Raw genomic sequence first — 22210 nt, 5'->3', positions numbered from 1 at the left:
TTGCACTGGGCATTGCCCCCTCACCGCAGAGCGTGGGGCCCCGCCAGGCAGGAGTCACCCCTGCTTGGCGACAGTGGCTGGCATAGGCTTCCAGGGCGTCACAGAGGCAGGTGTCAGCCAAGGAGCCAGGACCACAAGCACAGAGGTCATACACGCAGGCGGCAAAGAAGGGCTCTGGTGGCACCACAGCATGGCAGCGACTGAACGGGGAGGACTTCAGCACCCCGCACCGGGCGTTGGCCTCACGCTTGGCACGGTACCCTGCTACCCGGCATGGATCCACCTCACGGCCCTTGGAACAGGGCCGACCAGGTCCTGGCCCCTCTGGGACCTAGGTGGGAAAAGCAGCTCTATATGGCCGCATCCACTGGCAGCCGACCTTTGTGTGCTATGTTCTTCAAAGCACTTTCCACCAAATATTTTGTTTTAGCCTCATAAACCTCCCTATAAGAACAGCAAAGGAAGCATCAGCTACTTTTCCTTTGTCCCCATTCTACAGATGGACATATCAAGGCCCAGAGCAGGTAAGCGACTTGTCCAAGGTCACACAGTCCGTGAGCGGCAAAGCAGGGCTTGGGGATTCAGGTGATGAGACCGCTTTCAACAGGCCATCCTGCCTCCCCCAACACCATAGCAGGCAAGAAGGCCCCAAACCTCCTTGAAAGCCCCAAAGCTCACCTTGTGTGCAAACGTCCCTTTCCATACCAGAGGGCTGCTCTGAGATTCATGCTCAACTGTGCCTCCCCCCTGCCCCCCAGCTCCTGTACCACTCACCTGCCAGCTATTCCCAAACGCAACCTCAGTGGACAGGAGCAGCCCCTCGGGGCCCCGCAGATCATCCTGGGCAAAGCCATTGAAGTTGCCACAGAGCCCACAAATCTGGCCCCGGTAGGAGCCAGGCACTCTCACCTCCACCTGGGACTGCCCATCCCACAGCACCTGTGCAGAGAGGCTGGGACTGGAGAGTGGGGAAAGGCAGGGGCCCCAGGAAGCCCAGTGCCCCTTCTGGCGGCGTCAGCACGCCCCCTGCTGTCGGGGAGGAGAATGGACGGGTGGAGGTGCCTCCTGGAAGGGAGGATACAAGTAGGCACCTGCCCTGTCAGCCCTGGGCAAACACAGAAGACACGAAGGGCCACCCACAGCTCCCTCAAAAGGGCACCTTTTCCCCTCATCCTCCATGAACTCGGAACCCCCATGAAATGCAACCCACTTCCAGAGAATCACTCTCTCATGGGCATTCAGGCCTTACTGAGGACAAAGCATAACTAGAGTCTGTTTTGTAAGAGCAGACAAGCCTTATTTTATGAATTTACAAATGTGCTTGTTGCTGGAGGCCAGGGAGTGAACTACTCTTTGGTACATGGGAATTGGAAGAAATCTCTGAAACCACCCAGGAGACGCCAGTTGACATTGCCCACCCTCCCAACCCTTCCCCCATTTGACTGATGGGAAAGCTGAGGCCCAGAGAGGATCGGCTTAAGGTAAAGGCCTAAGAGCCCCGGCGTGTGCGTGGCTGAGCCAAGATTGCAAACCAGGCTCAGAACTCCTTTCATCACACGTGGAGGTCTGTAACCCTGATTCCTCTTCTCTCTTTAGAATCCAGCAGAACTCTCCCACCTCTGCGGCCTCATCTGGCCTGGGAGGTAGCTGGTATCCCCACTCCCTCTACAGATACAGACACCCGAACAGGCCCGAGGCTCCCCTGCACCCCACTCGTCCCGGCCGCACCTGGAGCCCCGGCTGGGCGTGTAGCATCACCGTGCGTCCCCGCAGCTCCACATACAGCAGAGGCTCCTGCAAGAAGGGCAAGGCGACGGGGCGCCCGTCCACCTGGAGGATAAGGGAGGCGGGAGGAGGAGCGACGTCTCGGGACAGCGGAGAGGAAAGCGCGGTACCGACCTTCCCCGGGTCCTTGGCTCTACTCACCGTGACCTCCCCGCCCTGCAGCAGCCGCACGACCACGTCTCCCAGCAGCACAGCCACCTCGTGGGTCCAGGACACGCCGCTCCGGCCCCGGTCATGGTTGGTCACGTGCACGCTGCGGCGTGGGAGGCCCAGATGCAGTGGTCAGCAGGGACGCGTTTAAGGGGGCAGGGAGAAGGCAGAGGGCGTTGCGCACCTAAAGTCCCCTCCACGGCAGTCCTTGGCCAGCACGTAGCTGCAGCTGCCCTGGAAGTGCAGCAGGCGGCCGTCGAAGGTGCGGTAATGAGGGTCTCCGAAGGCCATGCAGGAAGCGGGCCGGGTCAGGCAGCGGGGGCAGCAGCTGCTGGGACTCAGGGCGGGGGCCTCGTCCTGGCCTCCGCCCCAGACACCGTCAGACCCGCTGCGCTCCCTGCCGGGCCCCACGCAGAGCCTCCCGGGACGGAGGATCGCCCGGGAGGCTCCAGGGCTCCTGGGCCTACTGCTGGCGGGGGCGGGTCACAGCGCCGCCTCGTGGCTGCTTCGGGAACTGCACGACCCGGGCAAGCCCAGCCTCCTCCTTCCCCGGTGCACGCAGGGGGGCGGTGCCAAGTGGCCAACCATCCCACCGCCTGAAACAGCGGCACTCACGGGCCCGCAGGAGAGCGGCGGGCAGCGCTGGCTCTGGCAGCTCACGGCGCCGGCTACGCAGGAGCAGCTGGTGCAGGCGTCCACGGCCCAGCGCTCCCCGGAGGCCACCTGCCGGCCCTGGTGCGCGCACGACTGGACGGGGGCTGAGGGGACAGTAAGGGGCGAGGGTCCGCAGCCCATCCCTCACACTGGGTCTCGCTCCCGCCTCCCCCCTCCCGACCGCCCCCCCCATCTCCCTGGCCCGCACCTTGGCATCTCTCACAGCACCTGCCAGCCTCCCGCACCTTCGCCCAGCCGTGGGGGCAGGAGAGGGCCTGGCACTCTTCCAGGCGGCACTCCACGTGGCCCCGCTGAGAACAGATGCCATTGCTCTAGGGACTTCCGGCAGGGTCTGGAGTCCCTGGCCTCACACTCTTGGAGACCTTCTGGATCAGGGACTGGGGCGGGAGCCCCCTCTCTCTCTGCCCCTGCCCCACAAGAACAGCCACTTCATGTTCAAGTAGGGAATGAAATGCACCTTCAGCTACTTGCCCTCACACAGGGCTGCCCAGAGCAGGCGCCTTTTTCTGATTACCTCGAAGACCCCATATTCTCTGGTCCAGTGACAGGAGGCTCCTCCCTTTAGCCATCTCTCAGGTCCCCCACCCTCCCCCTCCCACCCCCAGCTCACACGGCAGGTGCAAGTGATACAGGCGTTGCTGGGGTCCCGCCAGCTCTCTCCGTCTGTCACTCTCCGGCCCTCAGCTCCCACCACACATTCTGAGGAGGAAGAAATGGGGATGCGAGAGCACTGTCATTCCGCCTGCAGGAGCTCACCCTGAAGGCCAGGGCAGGGCGGTGCCCACCCCATGCAATGAGCACCCTGATGGTGTTGATTTCTTCAGCCAGCACCATGGGGCCTACTAGATGGCAGACCCGGCACCAGTGCTCGGGATGTCCAGAGTGTCCCGGAAGCCGCAAGAGTCAGAAGCTGGAACTTTCCTCTGGGCCGGCTGCCAGCTCAGCAGTGCGATGCCCTGCTAGTGGGCCTCAGGTCCTTGAGCCAAGCCTCAGGCCAGGCCTTGGGAATCCAGGCTTCAGTCCATGCCTCCCTCTACCTCATGGGTCCCTCCTCCACCCCAACGAACAGCCCTCCCTTTCCAGGTTGCCCACTTGGCCCATGGATGCCACCCCTCCTGTCTCCCTTCTGGCTCCGGCTCTGAGGATGCAGAACAAAATTGGGCATGAACCCTGGCACACGGGGCAGCAGCTCCCAGGGGGGGTATGGCGCTCCGACAGGGGACAGCTGGGCTCAGGACAGGCCCGGTGAACGCAGAGCCAAGTCAGGTCCTGTGGAAGGGCACAGGAACACTACAGGTAGACAACAGCAGGGAGGGAGCAGGGCCTAGTCAGAATGTGACATTCAGGACAAGTGGGCAAATGTCGGGGGTGAGTAGGAAGCCCAGAGCTGCTGCAGGAGAGGAGTCGCAGCCACATCCCACAGAGGAGGAGGAAGAGGGGGCTCGAGGTGTCCCCAAAGCAGGAGGGCTCACCTGGCACTGGCAGGTGTAGCAGGGGTCTGGCGGGGCCACCTTAGACCCCCGCAGGTGCTCCGTGCAGGGACTCAGCGGCTCTGTGAAGACAAGAACGCAGTATGGGAGATGCTACCGGGGTGGGGGTGGGGGACAAAGCCTAACTGACCCCTTATCCCCTTACTGCGTCCCCAGGCTTTTTGGGCCCAGGGCATACTTATGGCCCTAACACCTTGATTCCAGGAATGACAGATCCCTTTTCCTTTTGTTCCAGCAAAGAAAAGTTTGGACTTTTGAAAAGGAACTTTGCTAGGCTGCTAGCATGGAGGGCCTGAAAACGGACAAAGCGTGGCTTCCTCAGCCTGAGGTCACTAAGGATCACTGGGCTGCCCGCCCTTCTCCCCTTCCCACTTATTGTCTGAAAGGAAGCACAATGAGCCAGGTACCCCAGGTTCCAATCCTGGCTCCAGCACTCAGTGCCTGTGCCATTTGGGGCAAATTACTCAACTTCTCTGAACCTCAATTTCTTCATCTGTTAACAAAAGGAGTAATAACACCTTACTGGGTTAACTGTGAGAATTAAATGTGATGCTGTTTATTAAAAGCACCAAGGACAGTGCGTGGCATGCAGTAGGTGCTTAGTAAATATTGTGCCTCTCCTCCTTCCCTGCAGCAGCACATCGGAGCAACAAGAACACCTCTCCCCACCTCTGTAGCTGGGCGACTCACTGCCCCTCTGGTCCTAATATCCCTGCCCTCAAGAAGCCAGCAGCCAGCACAACTGCAACCCTGCAGCGCCACCTGCTGGACAAGATCCACCAGGCTTCAGAGTCAAGGGGTCCTGCTAGCTTCCCGTTTCCCCTTAGGGTATTACAGGTCTCACCCTCCAGGGTACAGGTTTCCAGAACAATCCACTGGACTCAGGAAAGGGCTGGGGCTGGGATTGTGCAGGAGAGCTGGCTGGCCCTTCCAGTGTCACTCTGGGGGTGGCAGCCCTGCCCTCTTTACCCCCCAGTCCGGGGACTCACGGGCACAGGTGGGGCAGCAGTGCTGGGGCCCGGGGGGCAGGAGCTGGCTGGCGGGACAGCCCACCAGGCTGGGACACTGCCGCCGGTGACAGCGAAGGCTGGGAGTTCCCTCAGGCTGCAGCTGAACGAGCGAGCAGTGGGTGGGTCCCAGGCCACGGAAGCCGAGAGCCACCCTCTTTCCTCTGGCCTCCAGGCTCCTCCATCTGCCTTGGGCAGGTCAGACTACAGTGCGCAGAGAGACTCTGCATCTCCTCAGACTTGCTCCTCACCCCATGCCCCAGTCCCCAGAGATGACAGTGCCTGCTGCCTGTAGTCGTTGGGGCCTGAACCTTCATGTGGCCTTTGACCCTCTGCACTCCCATGCCATCCCCTCCCCAATCCTACTGCCTAATCTCCTGATCTATGATGTCCTTCACCTGCTCAAAACCCTATCCTTGGCTCACCCTTACCTTTCAAATAGAAGTTCCCCAATATGGCCCCCAACCAATTCCCAGGCATCTCCCCACAACCTTCTACCCACACCACCCTACACTCCAGCCAGGAAGGCCTGCCCACTGCCTGCCCCCCCCCACCAGACCTGCTGGCCCTGCCGGCTCTTCACCCCAAGCCCCTGCCTCACTCCCTGGCCACAGGGACACACCCCTGACTCAGAGTCCACAATGCCTGCTCCCCTTGGGGTCCAGGCTGCCCCCCAGCGCTGCGCTCCCCTACCTCACAGGTGCACACTTCACAGGGCTCTGCGCCAGGCTCATACTTCCGGCCCTCGTGCTCACAGGCTTGGCGGGGGTGTGTGTGTGCGGTGGATAAGAGCAGAACAGAATCAGGGAGCTTTCAGGCTGGCAGCAATGCCAGGCCCCCCAGCCTCAGAGATTGGGGTGTGCATAAGAATGGGGGCCACTTCTCCTGCAACGACGCATATCTGCCGCCCAGCCCAGAGCAATGGCAAGGAGATGCTGACGGGGCACTGCCTCCCTGCCCACGCCCCCCCACCACCCCAGGCTCCCAGTACCAGAGCATCGAAGGCAGCAGTCACGGGGCCCCAGGTGAGGCTGGGCACAGGAGGTGACACACTGGACGCGGGCACAGGTGACGACACCCTCGTGACACATGCAGGAGGAACAGGGGCTGTCGGGGGGCTCCCAGCTACTGCCTTCAGGGTGCTCCTCCCCATGAACCAGGCAGCCTGTGTCCGAGGTAGGCAGGGATGAGCTCTGAGTCTGGGTTCTGCATGTCTGCCCCTGACCCACCCCCCTCACCCTGGGTGCTCAGTAGAGTATGTGGGTGCCAGGAGGGGTTTCTGCAGGGATATAGTAGAGAGGTGGCCTGGGACAGAACTCCTGCCTGTGATGGAGGGGAAAGACACTGGGTCGGGGTCAGAACACCTGGATTCTAATCCCATTCCTTGTCTGCTTGCTTGCTAGACCCAGTGCCAGGCAGCAGGCACTGTCTGTTATAGCCCAGCACCAGCAGCAGTACCTGGCCTGAAGCAAGAGTGTAATAAATGCACGTGGGATGAATGAGAGGCTCCATCAGTAACCATGTGCCCAAGGTAACTCAATCTCTACAAGTCTTAGTCTCCCCATCTGTTAAATGGGGATTTCATCTCAGGGCAAGGAGACGCTAACAGTTCCTATACCGTGCTGGGCAGTGTATGGGGCGAGGGCCCACACAGGCTAAAAAAGGCCACTACTCTAGAACCAGACGGCCTAGGTGCAAATCTTGACTCTGCCATCCACTGGCTAAGTGACCACAGGTAAGTTATGTTACCTCAGTTTTCTCATCTGTAAAATGGGAAAAGTTAAAAATAATGCCTACTTGAGGAGATCATTGTGTACATCAAATGAGGTATGCGTAAAGCGCTTAGCTCAGGGTCTGGCACATGGTATATGCTCAATAAATGTTAATTATCATTATGAATGGGGTGTGGTTAGGAATGGGGCAGCTTCGAGGAGATTCTAATAAGCACCTAGAAGGGGAGATGGTCTGGATAGGCCAGGGGCAGGGATAGGGAGGAAGAGCTGAAGGTGAATGTGGTGAGAGCTCAAGGGCTGAGGTGTGGGAGGGACAGATGGGTGGACAGGGAGGTGGGAAGTCTGGAGGAGAGCTGAGGGGAGGGATGTGGGGCCGATGGAGGGACACGGGACCCAGGGACGCAAACAAGGGAGCAGCCCCACCGGCCAGGCATACCTCTGCAGCGAGGGCAGCAGCTCCCCGGCTTTGTGACCTGGAGTGGGCAGTGCAGAGGTGGGCACTGCAGCCACTCACAGCTGACCTGGCCAGCCTGCAGGAGATGCACGGTCAGTGACTTGCTCCCCAGGCCAGCTGACCGCCCCCGCCCCCTCTGCCACCTCCCTACCACACCTGACAGCGACATCGCTCACAGGGGCCTGTGGGCCCCTCAAACTCCTCCCCGTCCTGGTGCTCCCGGCCCTGAGAGAGGCAGCCTGTGGGTGACATGTGTCCTGGGCGGGGGCTGTGCTACCAGTCCAACGTCAGGTCTGGCAAAGCAGGAGGGGGAGGCACAGGGGGCGGGGCATGTGTGCTCACTGTGGCAAACAGGGCAGAAGCAAGGCCCCGGGGAGGGCCGGGGGCACAGAGCAGGAGCACATGGCTTCTTCCGGCAGTGCATGGAGCCCTCCTGCGGGAGAGAGGTCATGCCGCCACTTCCCATGTCATCACACCCTCAAACCAGGCCACACGTGGCCTCATGGGGGCGTGCCCCTACTGACCTGCCAGGCCCAGACCCCCTCCCTCAGCCCAGGAGGCCTGAGCCCAATCCTGTCCTGATGGATGTCACAGGCAGTGTGTACCCTGGGAGGAGGAGACGACGTCTTTCTGGCCAGAGGGGAGGATCAAGGGATGAAGGACTCCAAGGCCCCAGAGGGCTGCCTCACCTGGCAGGTGCAGATGGAGCAGGTGGGGTCGAGCGGGTCAGGAAGGGTCTCTCCAGGGGCAGCGGTGACCCCATGATAGAGGCATCCTGGCAGAGGGGGGAATATAAGGCAGAGCTGCAATCAAGGGATCCCTCTGCTGCCACATGCACACACACCAACACAGACACACGCACACAGACACACACACACACACAGACACACACACACCAACACAGACACACACACACACACACACCCAACACAGACACACACACACACACCCCAACATAGACACACACATGCACGCACACACACACACACACACACACACCAACATAGACACACACATGCATGCACACACACACACACACACACACAGCCGGGCCTGGGGTCCTCTACCAAAGCTTAGCTAAGAGTCAGAAAGAGAGATGAGTGGCTGGGAAGGCGGGGCCTGGAGGAAAGGCGGGGGGGGGGGGGGGGGGGGGGGGGGGGCGGAGGACCAGGGCAGGCTCACAGAGCAGGCCTGCGGGAGGAGGGTGAGAGGGACGGCGCACTGGAAATGAAGGCGAGAGGGGGGCTGCTGGGCTCGGGAGGCGGCTTCTTCAGAAGCCACGGGGGAAGGAAGTTGCCCAAATGTGGTTGGGTGACTCCAGGGCAGTGGAAGCCACTGAACGGCTTTGAGTCTGGTGACGTGATATTTTAGGAAGGCAGGGAGACAGCTGAAGAGCAGGAAGGTCTGGCAGCACAGGGGTGGTTATGTGGCGTCCCTCACAGCCGGCGTGAGATGAGGGCGCGAGTATGGGGTAAGGAACCCCGGGAAAACCCAGGCTGTGGGCTTGCTGCTGGCTGGCTGGGGGAGGGGTGACAGTGACCAGAGCGGGGGACTCGGAGCCGAAGGGAGGCCGGGGAGTCGAGAGGGGCATTGGGAGGGCAGGTCTACCCTGGCAGGTCGGGCAGCAGTGCCCAGACGGGGTGAGTGGGTGGCTGCAGCCCAGAGGCTCACAGGGCCGGCGGCTGCAGGTCACAAAGCCTCCGAGACAGGTACACAGATTGCAGGGCTCTCGGGGATCCAGAAAATCCTGGCTGCTCAGGTAGGACTCCCCTAGGTACTCACAGCCTTGGAGACAGGACAGGGAGGGCAGGGGGAGGGGCAAAAATCAGGGAGAGGAGACCAGTCATCCAGCTCTGAGCTTGGGCCTGGCCTGAGCCCAAGGCCTCAAAGACCTGGTGGGGAGGGAAGGGCTCCGTCTTGGCCGGTGGGTAAAGGGGTCTGGTGGGTGGCAGTTGGATTGGCCAAAGGGCAAACTTTCTCCCCTTCAGCCTGTAAAGAAGCTCCCTGTCCAGGGCCTTCCCTGTGGTCCAGTGGTTAAGAATCGATCTTGCAATGCAGGGGACGCCAGTTGGATCCCTGGTCCCCTGGTCGGGGAACTAAGATCCCACATGCCGTGGGGCAACTAAGCTCTCGCGCCTGCAACTACTGAGCCGGTGCGCCGAAAGATCCTATGTGCTGCAACTAAGACCCAACGCAGCCAATAAATAAATAAGTATTACAAAAAAGAAAAAAGCTCCCTGTCCAATCTATAGGGAAAACCCACACAGAATTTGGTCCAGGGCTTTTGTCTTACGGTAATAAATATTTTTGACCCACTCTAGGGCAGTAAAGATGACTTTGACCCCGCCCTCTTGTCCCCCCACCCGTACAGTTCCCGTCCCCTCACCATCACAGGTAGGGCAGCAGTCACCCCTGGCAGGGAAGGGGCACTGTGCTGGGGCACAGGTCCTGGGCTCGCAGCTGACGCTGCCCTCCCAGCAGAGGCAGACGTGGCACCGGGCAGTGGGCGAAGGGAAGCGCTCGCCGCTGGCGAACTCCTTCCCCTGGTACAGGCAGCCTGGGAGACAGGCGAGGGGCTGGGGGGCCACGGAGACAGCGCACCAGGCGAACTACCTCCCGGGCCCTGCGGGCTGGGCGGGCACCGTTCCCGCACTTTCTTAGTGAGAACCCCGCCCCCGGAGGGGTGGGCCAGGAGGAAAGGGGAGAAGGGGTGGCGCCCCGCCTGGGGGCGCAGAGGGACGCAGCGTAAGAGGGGGACCGAGCAGGTGAGGCTCCAGGGTGGAGCTGGAAGGAGTGCGGGCAGGTGCAGCCGGGCGTTACCGTCACAGGAGGGGCAACAGGGCCCCTGGCGCGGGTGGGCGCAGGGCGCTGGTGGGCAGGGCAGCCGCTGGCAGGACACGGAGCCGTCGAGGCAGAGGCAGCGGCGGCAGGGGTCGTCGGGCTGGGAGAAGTGCTCCTGGTGGCGGACGGGGACCCCGCCCCCGGGCCGAGGGCAGCCAGAGGGGGTGGCTGCAGCCAGAGAGCAAGCGTTGGCGAGGCGGGGGGGGGGGGCTGCCGAGGGGGTCCCTCCGGAAAAAAAAGCGGCGAGGGGTGCTGCTTCTACCGCTCCTACCCGCGCACTGCGGGCAGCACTCTCCTGGCAACAGGAGCGGCTCTGGACAGCGCAAGGGCGGGCAGCGGCGGGCCGGGCACTGCACGTGGCCGCTCTGCAGATGAACGAGGCCAGGCCAAGTCAGTGGTAGAAGGTGGAGGAGACCCCTCCCCTTCTCACCCTCACCTTGGCGGACCTCTCCTTGTCTCCCTAAGTGCCCCCCCCCACCTCACCCACTCTTCCTTCCTATCCGGGTGGCAGACTCACCAGACAGTGACACAGGCGGCAGGGGTCGGAGGGGTGGGGGAAGTCTGCTCCGTTGGGGTACTCTTTTCCACCAAAGGCACAGCCTGGGGGAGGGGGAAGCTATGGGCCTGGGAGAGGACCCCTTCCCCCAGGACATGCTGCCCTTCCAGCCCTAAAGGCCTATAGACGGGGGCCAAGCCATCCCGAGGGACCACCCCCAATCGCGTCCACCTCACCATTGCAGTTGTTCTGGCAACAGGGACCAGGCAGCGGGTGAGCACAGGAGGCCCTGGGGCAGGCCCGAGGTTGGCAGTGGGCATGGCCTTCCCGGCACTGGCATTCCTGGCAGGGGTCTCGGGGGTGGGAGAAGCTCTGGCCATCCATAAACACTTGCTTCTCCAGGATGCAGTCTGGGCAGTGGGGCAGGTGGGCAGGAGTGGGGACAAAGACTGACAGTGCAAGGAGCAGGCTGACAGCCCCTCTACTCTTGAGTCCAGAGCCACTGCAGAAGTGCCACTTGGAAGCTGTCCCCATGGAGGGAGAGGAGGAGGAGGAGGGGCTGTGTATGCAGACAAGGATATCTCTCTGAGCACACACTTGTGCCTGTGTGTGTGTGTGTGTGTGTTTAGTTCCTTTACCTGCGGGCAGCTGTGTGTGCCTCTGAGGGTGAAGAGCTGAAGGGCTCATGCATGTGCATGTCTGTGTTTGTGATACGCGCCCTGCACACTCTCCGTGTGGGCGGGGATCAGGGCACACAGCATCCCAGCTCCCAGTCTCTTGCGTAGGAAACCTGAACATTTGTTGCATGAACCAGGTTTATACAGGTAGATCTACGAATAGATGTGCGTGGTGGGGGTATTGGAAGAGGAAGTGTAGGAAAGGAGGGAAGGGTGGTGTCGTAACACGAAGGGACATACGAATGTCTACCCTTCTCTCCCACCCGTACCCTGTGAGTTCCAGAGAGTCCCAAGCTGTGTCAGACTGAAAATAATTTGGAAGGCCATTGCCTTCTAAGGTATCCATTGGGCCCACGGGGCCATGGAGTGGCAGGGTCAAGGGTTCACCAAGCCAGACAGGTACGGTAAGCACATACCTGGGCATCTGGGGCAGCACTGGCCGGGTCCACTCTGGGGCCTGGCACAGGTTGTGGGAGGGCAGTTGACCAAGGAGCATGTCACGGTCCCATCCTGGGAGCAGGTGAGAGGGCAATGGGGGTGGGCCCCGGGAGGGGCTCAGCAGGGCAGCAGCAAGCCTGGGGAGGTACCTCACAGTGGCAGGTGTGGCAAGGGCTGTCTGCATCTGTGAAATTCTGCCCGTTGGAGTACACTTGGCCGTGGTAGGTGCAGCTCTCACAGCTGGGGCAGCAGGCACCTGGGTAGAGCATGGTGATCACAGCCCAGCTGATCAGGGTGGGCCGGGCAGGGCGGGGGAAGAAAGCTAGATTGGGGCGGTGCACTCACCGGGGGGCTTGGTGGGGTGCTGGCAGGGGGCTGGGGAGCAGAGCAAAGCCCTGCACACGGGCACCCCAGCTTGACAGGAACAGGTTGTGCAGGGCTGACCATCAGGCTCCCACTGGACCCCCTCAGCAAACTCCTCTCCACCAAGCACGCAGGCTACAGCAAGGGGCGGGGTGGTGGTGGTGGTGGCCTGTCACCATGGCAACCGAGACACCTCCACCCATCCCTGTCCTTCCCAGACCATAGGACCCTTCCCAAGACCCTGGCTTTGCCATCCCCACAGCAGCCTCTGAACACACTCTGGAATGGCTGGTGGACTTAGGAATGCCCCCCCCCCTTACGGTGAAGGAACACTCCTCCATCTCTAGCTGCTGGAAGCAGCACCCTTTCGTGGTTGCCCCCCAACACACACACCTGGGCAGAGCTGAGGGCCAGAGTCAGACAGGGTGCAGGGAGCGCCCGGGCACTCCTGCTCCTCACAGGAGACCTCGCCGGCCTAGGAGGGAGGCTGGGTGAGTGGCCCTCAAGGGACGAGACAGATTCGGGGCATGAGACAGCGGCACCACCTACCTGGCAGGAGCAGCGGACACAGCGGCCACTCTCTTGGAGTCTAAAGGTCTCCTGGCTCTGATACTGGTGTCCCTGGTACTCACAGCCTGGCTAGGATGACAGAGGGACTGGGGCACAGGGCTGGAGGCTGATGGGGAAGCCTCAGAGCACCTGAGGCATCCACCCCACACCCTGACAAGGACAGCCACCCCTGTCCTCCAGGAGGCCCTGCCAGCCTCCCCCAGCCCACATGTGCCACGGGTGCCATGAGGTGAGGTGAGAACTCATTCCTCACCCGTGGTGACAGGGCTTAGCTTTAGAAAGGACTTCCCCTGTACTTTAGCTCAAGGGGGCTTCCTGTCAGTCCACTGGAAGCAACCACCCCACGCCGAGACCCAGAGCCTCTCTCGGGGCAGTGCCCACCCCGCCCCCTGGTGACTCGAGCCCCCCACTCACTGTCACAGACTGGGCAGCACTTCCCAGGGATCCTGCCTGGGTGTCTGCAGGGCGTCGGTGGGCAGGGCAGAGGCTCACAGTGGACACTCCCGTTCTGCCAAAAGGACCTGGTCAGCATGTGAGAGGCAGGCCCCGAAGCCAGGCCCTCCCTGCCGGGCAGACACACTCACGACACAAGGGCAGTGGAAGCAGGGGTCCCCAGAGCCCACGGGCTCCCCGCGGCGGTGCTCTCGCCCGTTTAGGAAACAGCCTGCTGGGAAGAGGGTGCCTTAGACCCTCCTCGGGGCCCCGTGCCATTCAGTGTCCTGGCTTTCATGGGAGGCTCGAGCTGGGCCGTCCATCAGCTTTCTGAACCCCTCCAGGATTCACCCGCTGACTCACCATCGCACACAGGGCAGCAGGTGCCTGGGAGGGGCCGGGCAGGGTAAGGGCACAGGCTGGCACATTCTTGCTGGTGGCACCGGATGTGGCCCTCCTGGTAGGGGGCAGAGTAGGCAGAGGAATGGGCCGTCAGAGCTCATCCAAGTGGCAGAAACAGCATTCGAATCCCAGCTATCCACTTATTAGATATTGCTAGGAGTAAATCGTGTCCCCCTTCAAATTCTTTTTTTTTTTTTTTTTTTCGGTACGCAGGCCTCTCACTGCTGTGGCCTCCCGTTGTGGAGCACAGGCTCCGGACGCGCAGGCCCAGCGGCCATGGCCTACGGGCCCAGCTGCTCTGCGGCATGTGGGATCTTCCCGGACTGGGGCACGAACCCGCATCCCCTGCATCGGCAGGCGGACGCTCAACCAGTGCGCCACCAGGGAAGCCCTCCCTTCAAATTCTTATGTTGCAGTCCTAACCCCCTCAGAATGTGACCTTATTTGGAAATAGAGTTGTAGCAGATGTAATCACTTAAGTTGGGATGAGGTCAGACTGGAGTGGGGTGGCCCCTGATCCATTGACTGGTGTCCTTATATAAAAGGGAAATGTGGACACAGACATACACTCACACAGGGAGAGAAGCATGTGAAGATGAAGAATGAACCCACGGGATGCCAAGGATCGCCAGCCAACTGCCAGAGCTGGAGAGGGGCCTGGAACAGATTCTCCCTGACAGCCCTCAGAGGGAACCGATCCTGCCGACACCTCAGTCTTGGACTTCTGCCTCCAGAACCGTGAGATAATCAATTTCTGTTGTTTAAGCCACACCGTTTGTGGTACTTTGTTACAGCAGCCCAAGAAAGTAATATAGATGTATAACCTAGCATGCCACTTAAGTTCTCTGTGCCTCAGTTTACTCATCTAAAAAAAAAAAAAAGAGAGAGACAATAATAGACCTGCCCTCATAGCCTTGTTATGGGGATACGATAAGTGTGTGGTATGGCATCCACCTCTGGAAGCTGACAGGTAACAGATAGTAGCTGCTGCTACTCCCCATGGTCTTTCCCAGACAGACCCCATCCCTGGAGTTCATACCTATACCTGGGCTCACCACCTTAGCCCCATAAGTGTCTGGGCTGCCAGTGACTCTCCTCACAGGTGGGGGTGGGGCGGTGGGGTGTCAGTGTGAACAGGGAGGGGAAGCACATGGTTGCCAAGGGGTTGGGTGCCCCACGGCCTTCGCAATGGAGTCCTTAGTCCTTAGCAAGCTGTCAGGAAGCTCTGTGACTCCTGCTTCAGCTCCCATGAACCACAGCCCTCCTTGGCGTGCACCCTGCCTGGACATTAGGCCTCCGTGTGCCCCCCTTCCTCCCCCAGGCTTTGCTCTGACTCTTCCCTTATGCCTGGTGTTTTAGCCCATTCAGGCCACTGTAATAAAAAACCTCGTAGTCTGGGTGGCTTATAAACAACAAAAATTTAGTTCTCACAGTTTTGGAGGTTGCAGAGTCCAAAATCAAGGTGCTAGGAGTTTCAGTGTCTGGTGACAGTCTCCTTCCTGGTTCATAGATGGCTGTCTAATTGCTTGTGTCTCCACATGGTGGAAGGGATGAGAGAGCTCTCTGGGATCTTTTTTATATGGGCACTAATCCCATTCACGAGGGCCTCACCCTCATGACCTAATCACCTCCCAAAGGCCCCACCTCCTAATACCATCACTTTGGGGGTTAGAATTTCAACATATGAATTTGGGACGGGACACAAACATTCAGTCTATAGCACCATTTCTCCCTGCTCAAATCCTACTCACCCGTTAAGACCTAAGTAAACACCCCCCCCCCATGAAGATATTCTAGATCTGTCCTGCCCAATAGAAATATAACACAAACCGCATATGTCATTTTAAATTCTCTAGTTGTCAAATTTCAAAAAGTAAAAAGAAACAGATGGACCTAAAATTTAATATTATGTTCCACTCAAACCAAAATATCCAAAAAGTTATTTCAACATGTAATCAACATGAAGTGTTAATGGGATATTTTACATTCCTTTCTTTCATACTAAGTCTTTGAAATCCAACGTATATTCTACATTTAGAGCCCATCTCAAACCGGACAGCCACATTTCAAGGTCTCAGGGTCCACATGTCGTGGCTCCTGATCAGAGAGCAGAGTTCTAGATGCCTCAGGTCAGTTGTGTTTCTCCCTCCCTGGAGCTTGTGCTGCCTGTCATATCCTGCCCAGCCTCACTCCTCCTGTAACCTGAAGCTCCTCGAGTTTGGTTCACAGACATCCTGCTCACCTACTGTGCTCAGAACTGGACACACTGAGGGCGCAACCCCTTCTCCATCCTCATGCTGTTCAGGGTTAGGTCTCCTCCATCTCTGTCCCCTCACAGTGCCTGTTTTTTTTTTTTTTTTTCTTTTTTTTGCGGTACGCGGGCCTCTCACTGCTGTGGCCTCTCCCGCTGTGGAGCACAGGCTCTGGACGTGCAGGCGCAGCGGCCATGGCTCACGGGCCCAGCCGCTCCGCGGCACGTGGGATCGTCCCGGACCGGGGCACGAACCCGCGCCCCCTGCATCGGCAGGTGGACTGTCAACCACTGCGCCACCGGGGAAGCCCCACAGTGCCTTTTGGGATGTGTTCAGTGGGATGAAGGAACAAATCTGGTGGGCCTGGGGTCGGGGAGGGGTGGGGGCGGCCCAGGAGCAGCACTGGGACTCACCAGGCACTGGCAGATCCGGCAGGGGTCCCCAGGTGTGGTCCACTCTTGGCCATGCTCCCAGTGAGAACCACCTTCCGTGCAGCCTTGGGCTGGGGCGATGGGCAGAGAGGAGGCCTGGTGGGAGCTTCAGCCAGAACCCCCTCCTTCACATGCCCTCTGAGGGCTCTCCTCTGAGCCTCAGCCAGACCAGATCCTGCCTCTGCCCGGACCCCTCGCCTCAGCCTCCCAGCACCCCGGGCAAGGGTCAGGCCCAAGTTCCTTAGCCTGCCCTTCCAGACCTTCCAGGGCCAGCATGGCCACACCCACGTGTCTCTGGCCCCTCCCCAAGTCTCAGTGTAAGCTTTGGCCATTCCTGCCTGCCTGCACCTTCCCGACTAACACACACCCAAATCACACTGAGTGTCAGTCCCAAGCTGCCCTCTCTTCCTGGAATGCCCTCCACCGTGTTCCGCCCTTCACCTTGCTGACTGCTCTTTAACCTTGAGGTTCGCTCCAGACACACCACCTCCAGGATGCTTTCCTTTCTGTGCCCAGGCTGGATTAGGTCTCCTTCCTCTGAGTTTCCATAGTATCTGTGCATAATCTAATCCTGCCTTTGCGAGAGTACTGGCATGGACTTAGTGTCACCCTCTAGTGGTCTGTCTCGAGGGCCCACCCCCTGTCTTCCGTGCACAAAGCAGGTAATAGTCGGCGTTTATTGACGTACATATCATGACACACATCTGACAAATGGGGAACTGAAGCACGGAGTAACTCCCTCAGAGGTACATAACCACTGACAAGGGCACAATCTGAGCCCAGGCCTTCCAGCTCCGGAGCAGGGATGGCCAGGCATGGCTCCCCTCACTGACGGAACCCGTAGGTCAGAGGCCAGCAGAGTGGGCTTTGGGTTGAAGAAGTGGCATAACAGCCCTCCCTGGAGCTCTACCAGGGAAAGGGCAGGGCTCTCACCTTGGCAGGTCGGGCAGCAGTGCCCGGGCCTCAGGACTGGTTCAGGACAGGGGATGGGCGGGCACTTCATGGGCACACAGCGAACCAGGCTCTTCTGTAATGCACCCATAGCTGTACTGCCCCTGGGTCTGGCTCCCAGAGGCAGCAGGATGGGCCACAGAGCGGGGACGGAGGGAGAATCTCTCTGGCATCAGGCCTCGGAAAGTATGTGAGGGGCTGTAAGAGTGGCAGCTGTGACCCAGGGTAGGCGGGGGTGTCCCAGGAAGATCAGGGTCTGGGCAAAGGTGCGGGGGACTCACCAGGCAGGAGCATTGGAGACAAGGGTTGGAGCTGGACAGGAAGTTGGCCCCCTCCTCATAAAGCTGCCCCTCATACTCACAGCCTGGGGAGGGTTGCCAGCATGACGGACTGGTCAGCAGAGAGCAGGGTGGGTGGACATTACCCGAGGGAAGGCATGACCCCGAGTAGGTACGGAACCCTCTGGGGCCGAGGGGACGGCGGGGCAGGGTGCGGGGGAGGTCACCTGGCCGGCAGATGGGGCAGCACTCAGCAGGTGGGGTGTAGCTCTCCAGGCAGTTGAGCTCTGAGCATGAGGGCCCCTGGCACTGCACCGTCCCTGCCTGCAGGGTAGACACTGAGCCCTTCCTCCTCTACTGCCCAAGCCGAGTTACTCCGCTGGCCTAGCAGGCCTAGCAGACTCCAGGCCTCAATGCTGGGGTGACAGCAGCAGCCCTGCCCGGACCCCAGATTGGGCTTGGCGCTGCCAGGCCTGGGGTTAAGCCGGGCGGTGGGGACGTGGGTGGTGGATGGGACAAGGCTCTGATTCCCTTACCTGACAGGTACAGATGACACAGGGCTCCAGTTGCCACGTTTCCCCACTCCTGTGGCCTCCAGTACAGCCTGCAAAACCAGGGCCAGGCCCCCAAGTAAGAGACCCAGAGAACTGGGGCGAAAGCACGGCCAAGGGCGCCACATCAAAGGGGCACCATTCAGGTGACTCTCAGAGATTTGTATACTTACTGCAACTTTCCAGCAGATGGCAGTATAGTGTCTGCCTCGAATAATCACCAGATTCCCATTATTTTACAACACATGGAAGCATTGAGGAAAAGTGTGCCTTTAAAAAAATTTCACCAAAGACATTATATGTGCCAGCAGTGGCCCTGAGGTACCACGTGTCCTACAAGCGATGTGTGTGTGTGTCCCTTTTCTTTGTCGGGAGATCCAACAACTCCCAAGACTTTACTCCTCATCTCTGGCCAAGACTCTCAGGCTACATTTTCAGATCCCACCAGTTCCTAAGCCTCTGTCCCACCTTTCAAACCAGCAGTTGCCATTCTTCCCGGGGTAGGGTTGCCAGAGAAGATATAGGATGCCCAGTTAAATATGAATTTCAGATGAACAACACATAATATTGTAGTATAAGTATGTCCCAAATACTGCACGGACATACGTGTATTTAAAAATATGCTATTTATACAAAATTCAAATTTAACAGGGTATCCTTTTTTTTTTTTTTTTTTTTTTTTGGCAGTGCTGCTTGCAGGATCTTAGTTCCCCGACCGGGGATTGAACCCAGGCCCTATAGCAGTGAAAGCATGGAGTCCTAACCACTGGACCACCAGGGAAGTCCCAGGTATCCTGTATATTTAGTTGCTAAACCCGGCAACCTTATCTTCCTGACTATGAACCAGTAACAGCCACTGCCTCCACTCCTCTCCAGCTGTCTTCATGTCACTGGCACCACTAGTTTCCCAAGCTCAGAGTCCACTATTCCATGGGATCCAACTACGTTCTTGGAAACACCCCTCCTTCTGCAGCCCACTGCCATCCCTGGCTCCATGCCTAGGCAACTACTGTAACAGCCCCCTAACTGGTCTCTCTGCATCTAGCCCATACCACATGAACATTCCAAAAATGCCTCTTTGAACGTGCCACACTCTAGCTTTTCAGCCTTCAGCGGCTCCCCACTGCCCACAGAAGAAAGTCCAAACTGTAAGGCTTACAGCACTTTGTTCCCACTGGCTTTCCCAGTCTGATTTCCTGCAACACACCTTTCCCTACTCTGTGTGCCTAGAGGGCCTTCAAGTACACCCTTTCCTTCTGGCGAAACCCCACTTTCCCTTGAAGATCCAGCTCAGATGACCTGTTGTATGTAGAGCCCTCCCTGATCACCTAGTCTGGGTGGGCTTCCCCTGCCTTCCTGCCCTCTCCTCTGGAGACTGACCACGTATGACCTTTCTCCACCTCCTCTTAATCTGTTCATTGGCTCTTAAATCTTGTATTATATTAGCTATATACATTTATCTTCTCACTAGATTAGAAGCTGCCTGAGGAAAGGAAAAAGATCAGGTACAGCAGGGGTCCCCAACCCCCGGGCCACGGACAGGTTCGTGGCCTATTAGGAACCCAGCCGCACAGCAGGAGGTGAGCGACAGGTGAGTGAGCAAAGCTTCATCTGTATTTACAGTCACTCCCCATGGCTCGCATTACCTCCTGAGCTCCGCCTCCTGTCAGATCAGCGGTGGTATTAGATTCTCATAGGAGCGCGAACCCTACTGTGAACTGCGCATGCGATGCGAGGGATCTAGGTTGCGTGCTGCTTATGAGAGTCTAACGCCTGAAGATCTGAGGTGGAGCTGAGGCGGTGATGCTACCGCTGGGGAGTGGCTGCAAATACAGATTATCATTAGCAGAGAGGTTTGACTGCACAGAGACCATAATAAATCAATTGCTTGCAGACTCACATCAAAACCCTTTCAGTGGGTGGCAAGTGATAATTAAGCTGCATCTTATGGAATAGACTGGACATAAGCAACACACTTTTGGTGTCACTGTCTCCCATCGCCCCCAGATGGGACCATCTAGTTGCAGGAAAACAAGCTCAGGGCTCTCACTGATTCTGCATTACGGTGAGTTGTATAACTATTTCATTATATATTACAATGTAATAATAATAGAAATAGAATGTACAATAAATGTAATGCGCTTGAATCATCCCGAAACCATCCCCACCACCACCACCCCGGTCCATGGAAAAATTGTCTTCCATGAAACTGGTCCCTGGTGTCAAAAAGGTTGGGGACCCCTGATGTAGAGCCTTTGGCTCAGTCCTAGGTCAGAGGCAGCATTTGCTGACTTGGGCTTCGCTTCTGAAAACCCCTAGCCACTGCCAGAGCGAGTGGGCAGACGCCCTCTGGACACGTGGCAGGCAGGAGGCAGGCCAGGCTCTGGGGCCCCAGAACAAGTGCAGGAGGTAGGTCTGGGGCTGGCAAAAGGCTGACCGGGCTCGCAGTGCGGGCAGCACGCTCCCGGCTCCGGGCAGGGTCCTCTTGGGCATGGCTTCTGGGTGCAGGTTATGGCTCCTTCCTATGGAAAGCAGGCATCAGAACCCTGGAGGATAGGGCCTCTAGAACTGAAACCTCTCCCCAGGCTGGGACCCACCAGAGGCGCAAGAGGCTGAGCTGGCTCAGACTACACGGGCTGCCCTGGGCCCAAAGGGCAGGAAAGAGACATCCTTCCCCCTCCCCCATCATCTCCTGTCACTCTCGACCCTCGGAAACCATCTCTTCCAGGTGCCAGCAAATTGCCCAGCGGAGAGATCCTAGGAAGGGAACCAAGGGCTTCCTCAGTGGACGGGTGAGGAAAGAAATAGGTGGGTGTGGAGCCAAGTGAGGGAGCAGAGGCAGGTAGATGCCAGGGACAGATGGATGACTGCAGACACTGAGGGTCCACAGGTGAGGGGGCAGGTATAGGAATTCAAGAACCCCACTGTGTGAGTGGGGGTTGAGCTCCAGAAAGCAGGACTCTTTGGAATCAGCTGAAGGCGACCAGTGGCAAGGCTTGGGGGAATGGGCAGGGAGACCCCACTTCTAAACATTCAGCACACCAGGCTGCAGCGACAGGTGGCTGAGGGGAGGCAGACAGGTGAGGGGAACAGGTATGGGATATCCAGGGTGGGTCACAGGAGCTCACCAGGCAGCGGCAGGTGGTACAGGCATCTGTGGTGAAGGTCTCCCCATTGCCATAGGCCTGACCATTGTGGCTGCAGCCTGAGGAGGAGAAGGTGCTGTCGCTCAGGCACTCAGGGCCATTTCCGGGCCCTGAGGTGGTGCCAGTGGGCAGGCGGATGGCACTCACCATGGCAATGGGGCAGCCCAGGCTGGGGGACACAGCGTGCAGCCCCGTCCTGGCAGACACAGGCTGTGCAGGCATCAGGCTCCCAGCGAGCCCCCTCGGGACAGGCGCGATCCAGCCCCCAGCACTGGGGCGAAGCCGGGTGGCATTCAGAGGACTCCAGCTGCCTCACCCTCCCCTGCAGGTCTTTGCTCTGGGGAGAGAGGTGGGGGGTAAGAGGCACTGGCTCAGCTTCCCCCACTAACTCCCACAGATTTGTGGGATGTGAAAGCCAAGTCAGGATGAGAAGGAAACGTGACAGTTCCAGAGCAAGGTGGGTCCCCCTCCAGACAGCATCCAGTTCAAACAGTCCCAGTTCTCATAGCCTGGGGTCTGGATAGGCTCCCAGGGGAACACAGGCCCCCAGTCCTCTCCTTTAGACAAAAGGGGACTCAGTCCCTGTGACCCAATGGTTAAAGACCTTTATCTATCCAAAATCCTTCCTGATGATGCTCCATAATGTTTGCCAAATACATGAAAGAATATGAAAATCTGACAAAGCAAATACCCGGAGGTTCTTCCCTGGTATGAAAGAACCCATGTAAAGAACTGTTCGGGGCTTCCCTGGTGGCACAGTGGTTTAGAATCCGCCTGCCAATGCAGGGGACATGGGTTCGAGCCCTGGTCCGGGAAGATCCCACATGCCGCGGAGCAACTAAGCCCATGCGCCACAGCTACTGATCCTGTGCTCTAGAGCCCGTGCACCACAACTACTGAAGCCCGCGCACCTAGAGCCCGCGCTCCGCAACAAGAGAAGCCACCGCAATGAGAAGACCTCGCACCGCAACGAAGAGTAGCCCCTGCTCGCCACAACTAGAGAAAGCCTGCACGCAGCAACGAAGACCCAACGCAGCCAAAACTGAATAAATAAATAAATAAATTTATTAAAAAGAAAAGAAAAAGAA

General features: G+C 58.7%; 1 protein-coding gene and 1 long non-coding RNA gene across 17 annotated transcripts in view; one reads left to right on the top strand and one right to left on the bottom strand.

Moving 5' to 3' along the window:
* Positions 1–22210, bottom strand: part of KCP (kielin cysteine rich BMP regulator) — a 29467-nt gene that overhangs the window by 539 nt on the left and 6718 nt on the right. For 2 of the 15 annotated variants that reach the window (XM_067042230.1, XM_067042229.1), the window contains exons 3-35: positions 17962–18029; positions 17429–17511; positions 17130–17223; positions 16179–16267; positions 13475–13568; positions 13264–13346; positions 13094–13187; positions 12659–12744; positions 12092–12244; positions 11725–12002; positions 10868–11190; positions 10653–10735; positions 10398–10500; positions 10115–10303; positions 9681–9851; positions 8903–9079; positions 7984–8069; positions 7637–7727; positions 7451–7533; positions 7277–7370; positions 6099–6272; positions 5801–5865; positions 5090–5210; positions 4083–4162; positions 3780–3879; positions 3221–3309; positions 2798–2900; positions 2551–2693; positions 2120–2292; positions 1927–2038; positions 1729–1830; positions 775–939; positions 25–331 (exon numbers count right to left, since the gene is read on the bottom strand). In XM_067042230.1, coding sequence (XP_066898331.1) covers positions 25–331; positions 775–939; positions 1729–1830; positions 1927–2038; positions 2120–2292; positions 2551–2693; positions 2798–2900; positions 3221–3309; positions 3780–3879; positions 4083–4162; positions 5090–5210; positions 5801–5865; positions 6099–6272; positions 7277–7370; positions 7451–7533; positions 7637–7727; positions 7984–8069; positions 8903–9079; positions 9681–9851; positions 10115–10303; positions 10398–10500; positions 10653–10735; positions 10868–11190; positions 11725–12002; positions 12092–12244; positions 12659–12744; positions 13094–13187; positions 13264–13346; positions 13475–13568; positions 16179–16267; positions 17130–17223; positions 17429–17511; positions 17962–18029 — 4256 coding nt within the window. The other 13 variants (XM_067042224.1, XM_067042225.1, XM_067042227.1 and 10 more) reach the window with 13 other exon arrangements.
* LOC136794837 (uncharacterized) lies at positions 8465–22200 on the top strand. 2 transcript variants are annotated; one of them, XR_010842120.1, is made up of 3 exons: positions 8465–8527; positions 14091–14251; positions 21909–22200. It is a non-coding gene; the product is annotated as an uncharacterized lncRNA (long non-coding RNA). The 2 variants fall into 2 exon arrangements; XR_010842119.1 differs by lacking the exon at positions 8465–8527 and adding an exon at positions 8618–8765.

The sequence above is a fragment of the Kogia breviceps genome, chromosome 9, assembly GCF_026419965.1.
Source record: "Kogia breviceps isolate mKogBre1 chromosome 9, mKogBre1 haplotype 1, whole genome shotgun sequence".
NCBI lineage: Eukaryota > Metazoa > Chordata > Mammalia > Artiodactyla > Physeteridae > Kogia > Kogia breviceps.
The sequence above is the reverse complement of the archived record's forward strand: the minus strand, read 5'-3'. Positions and strand labels throughout refer to the sequence as shown.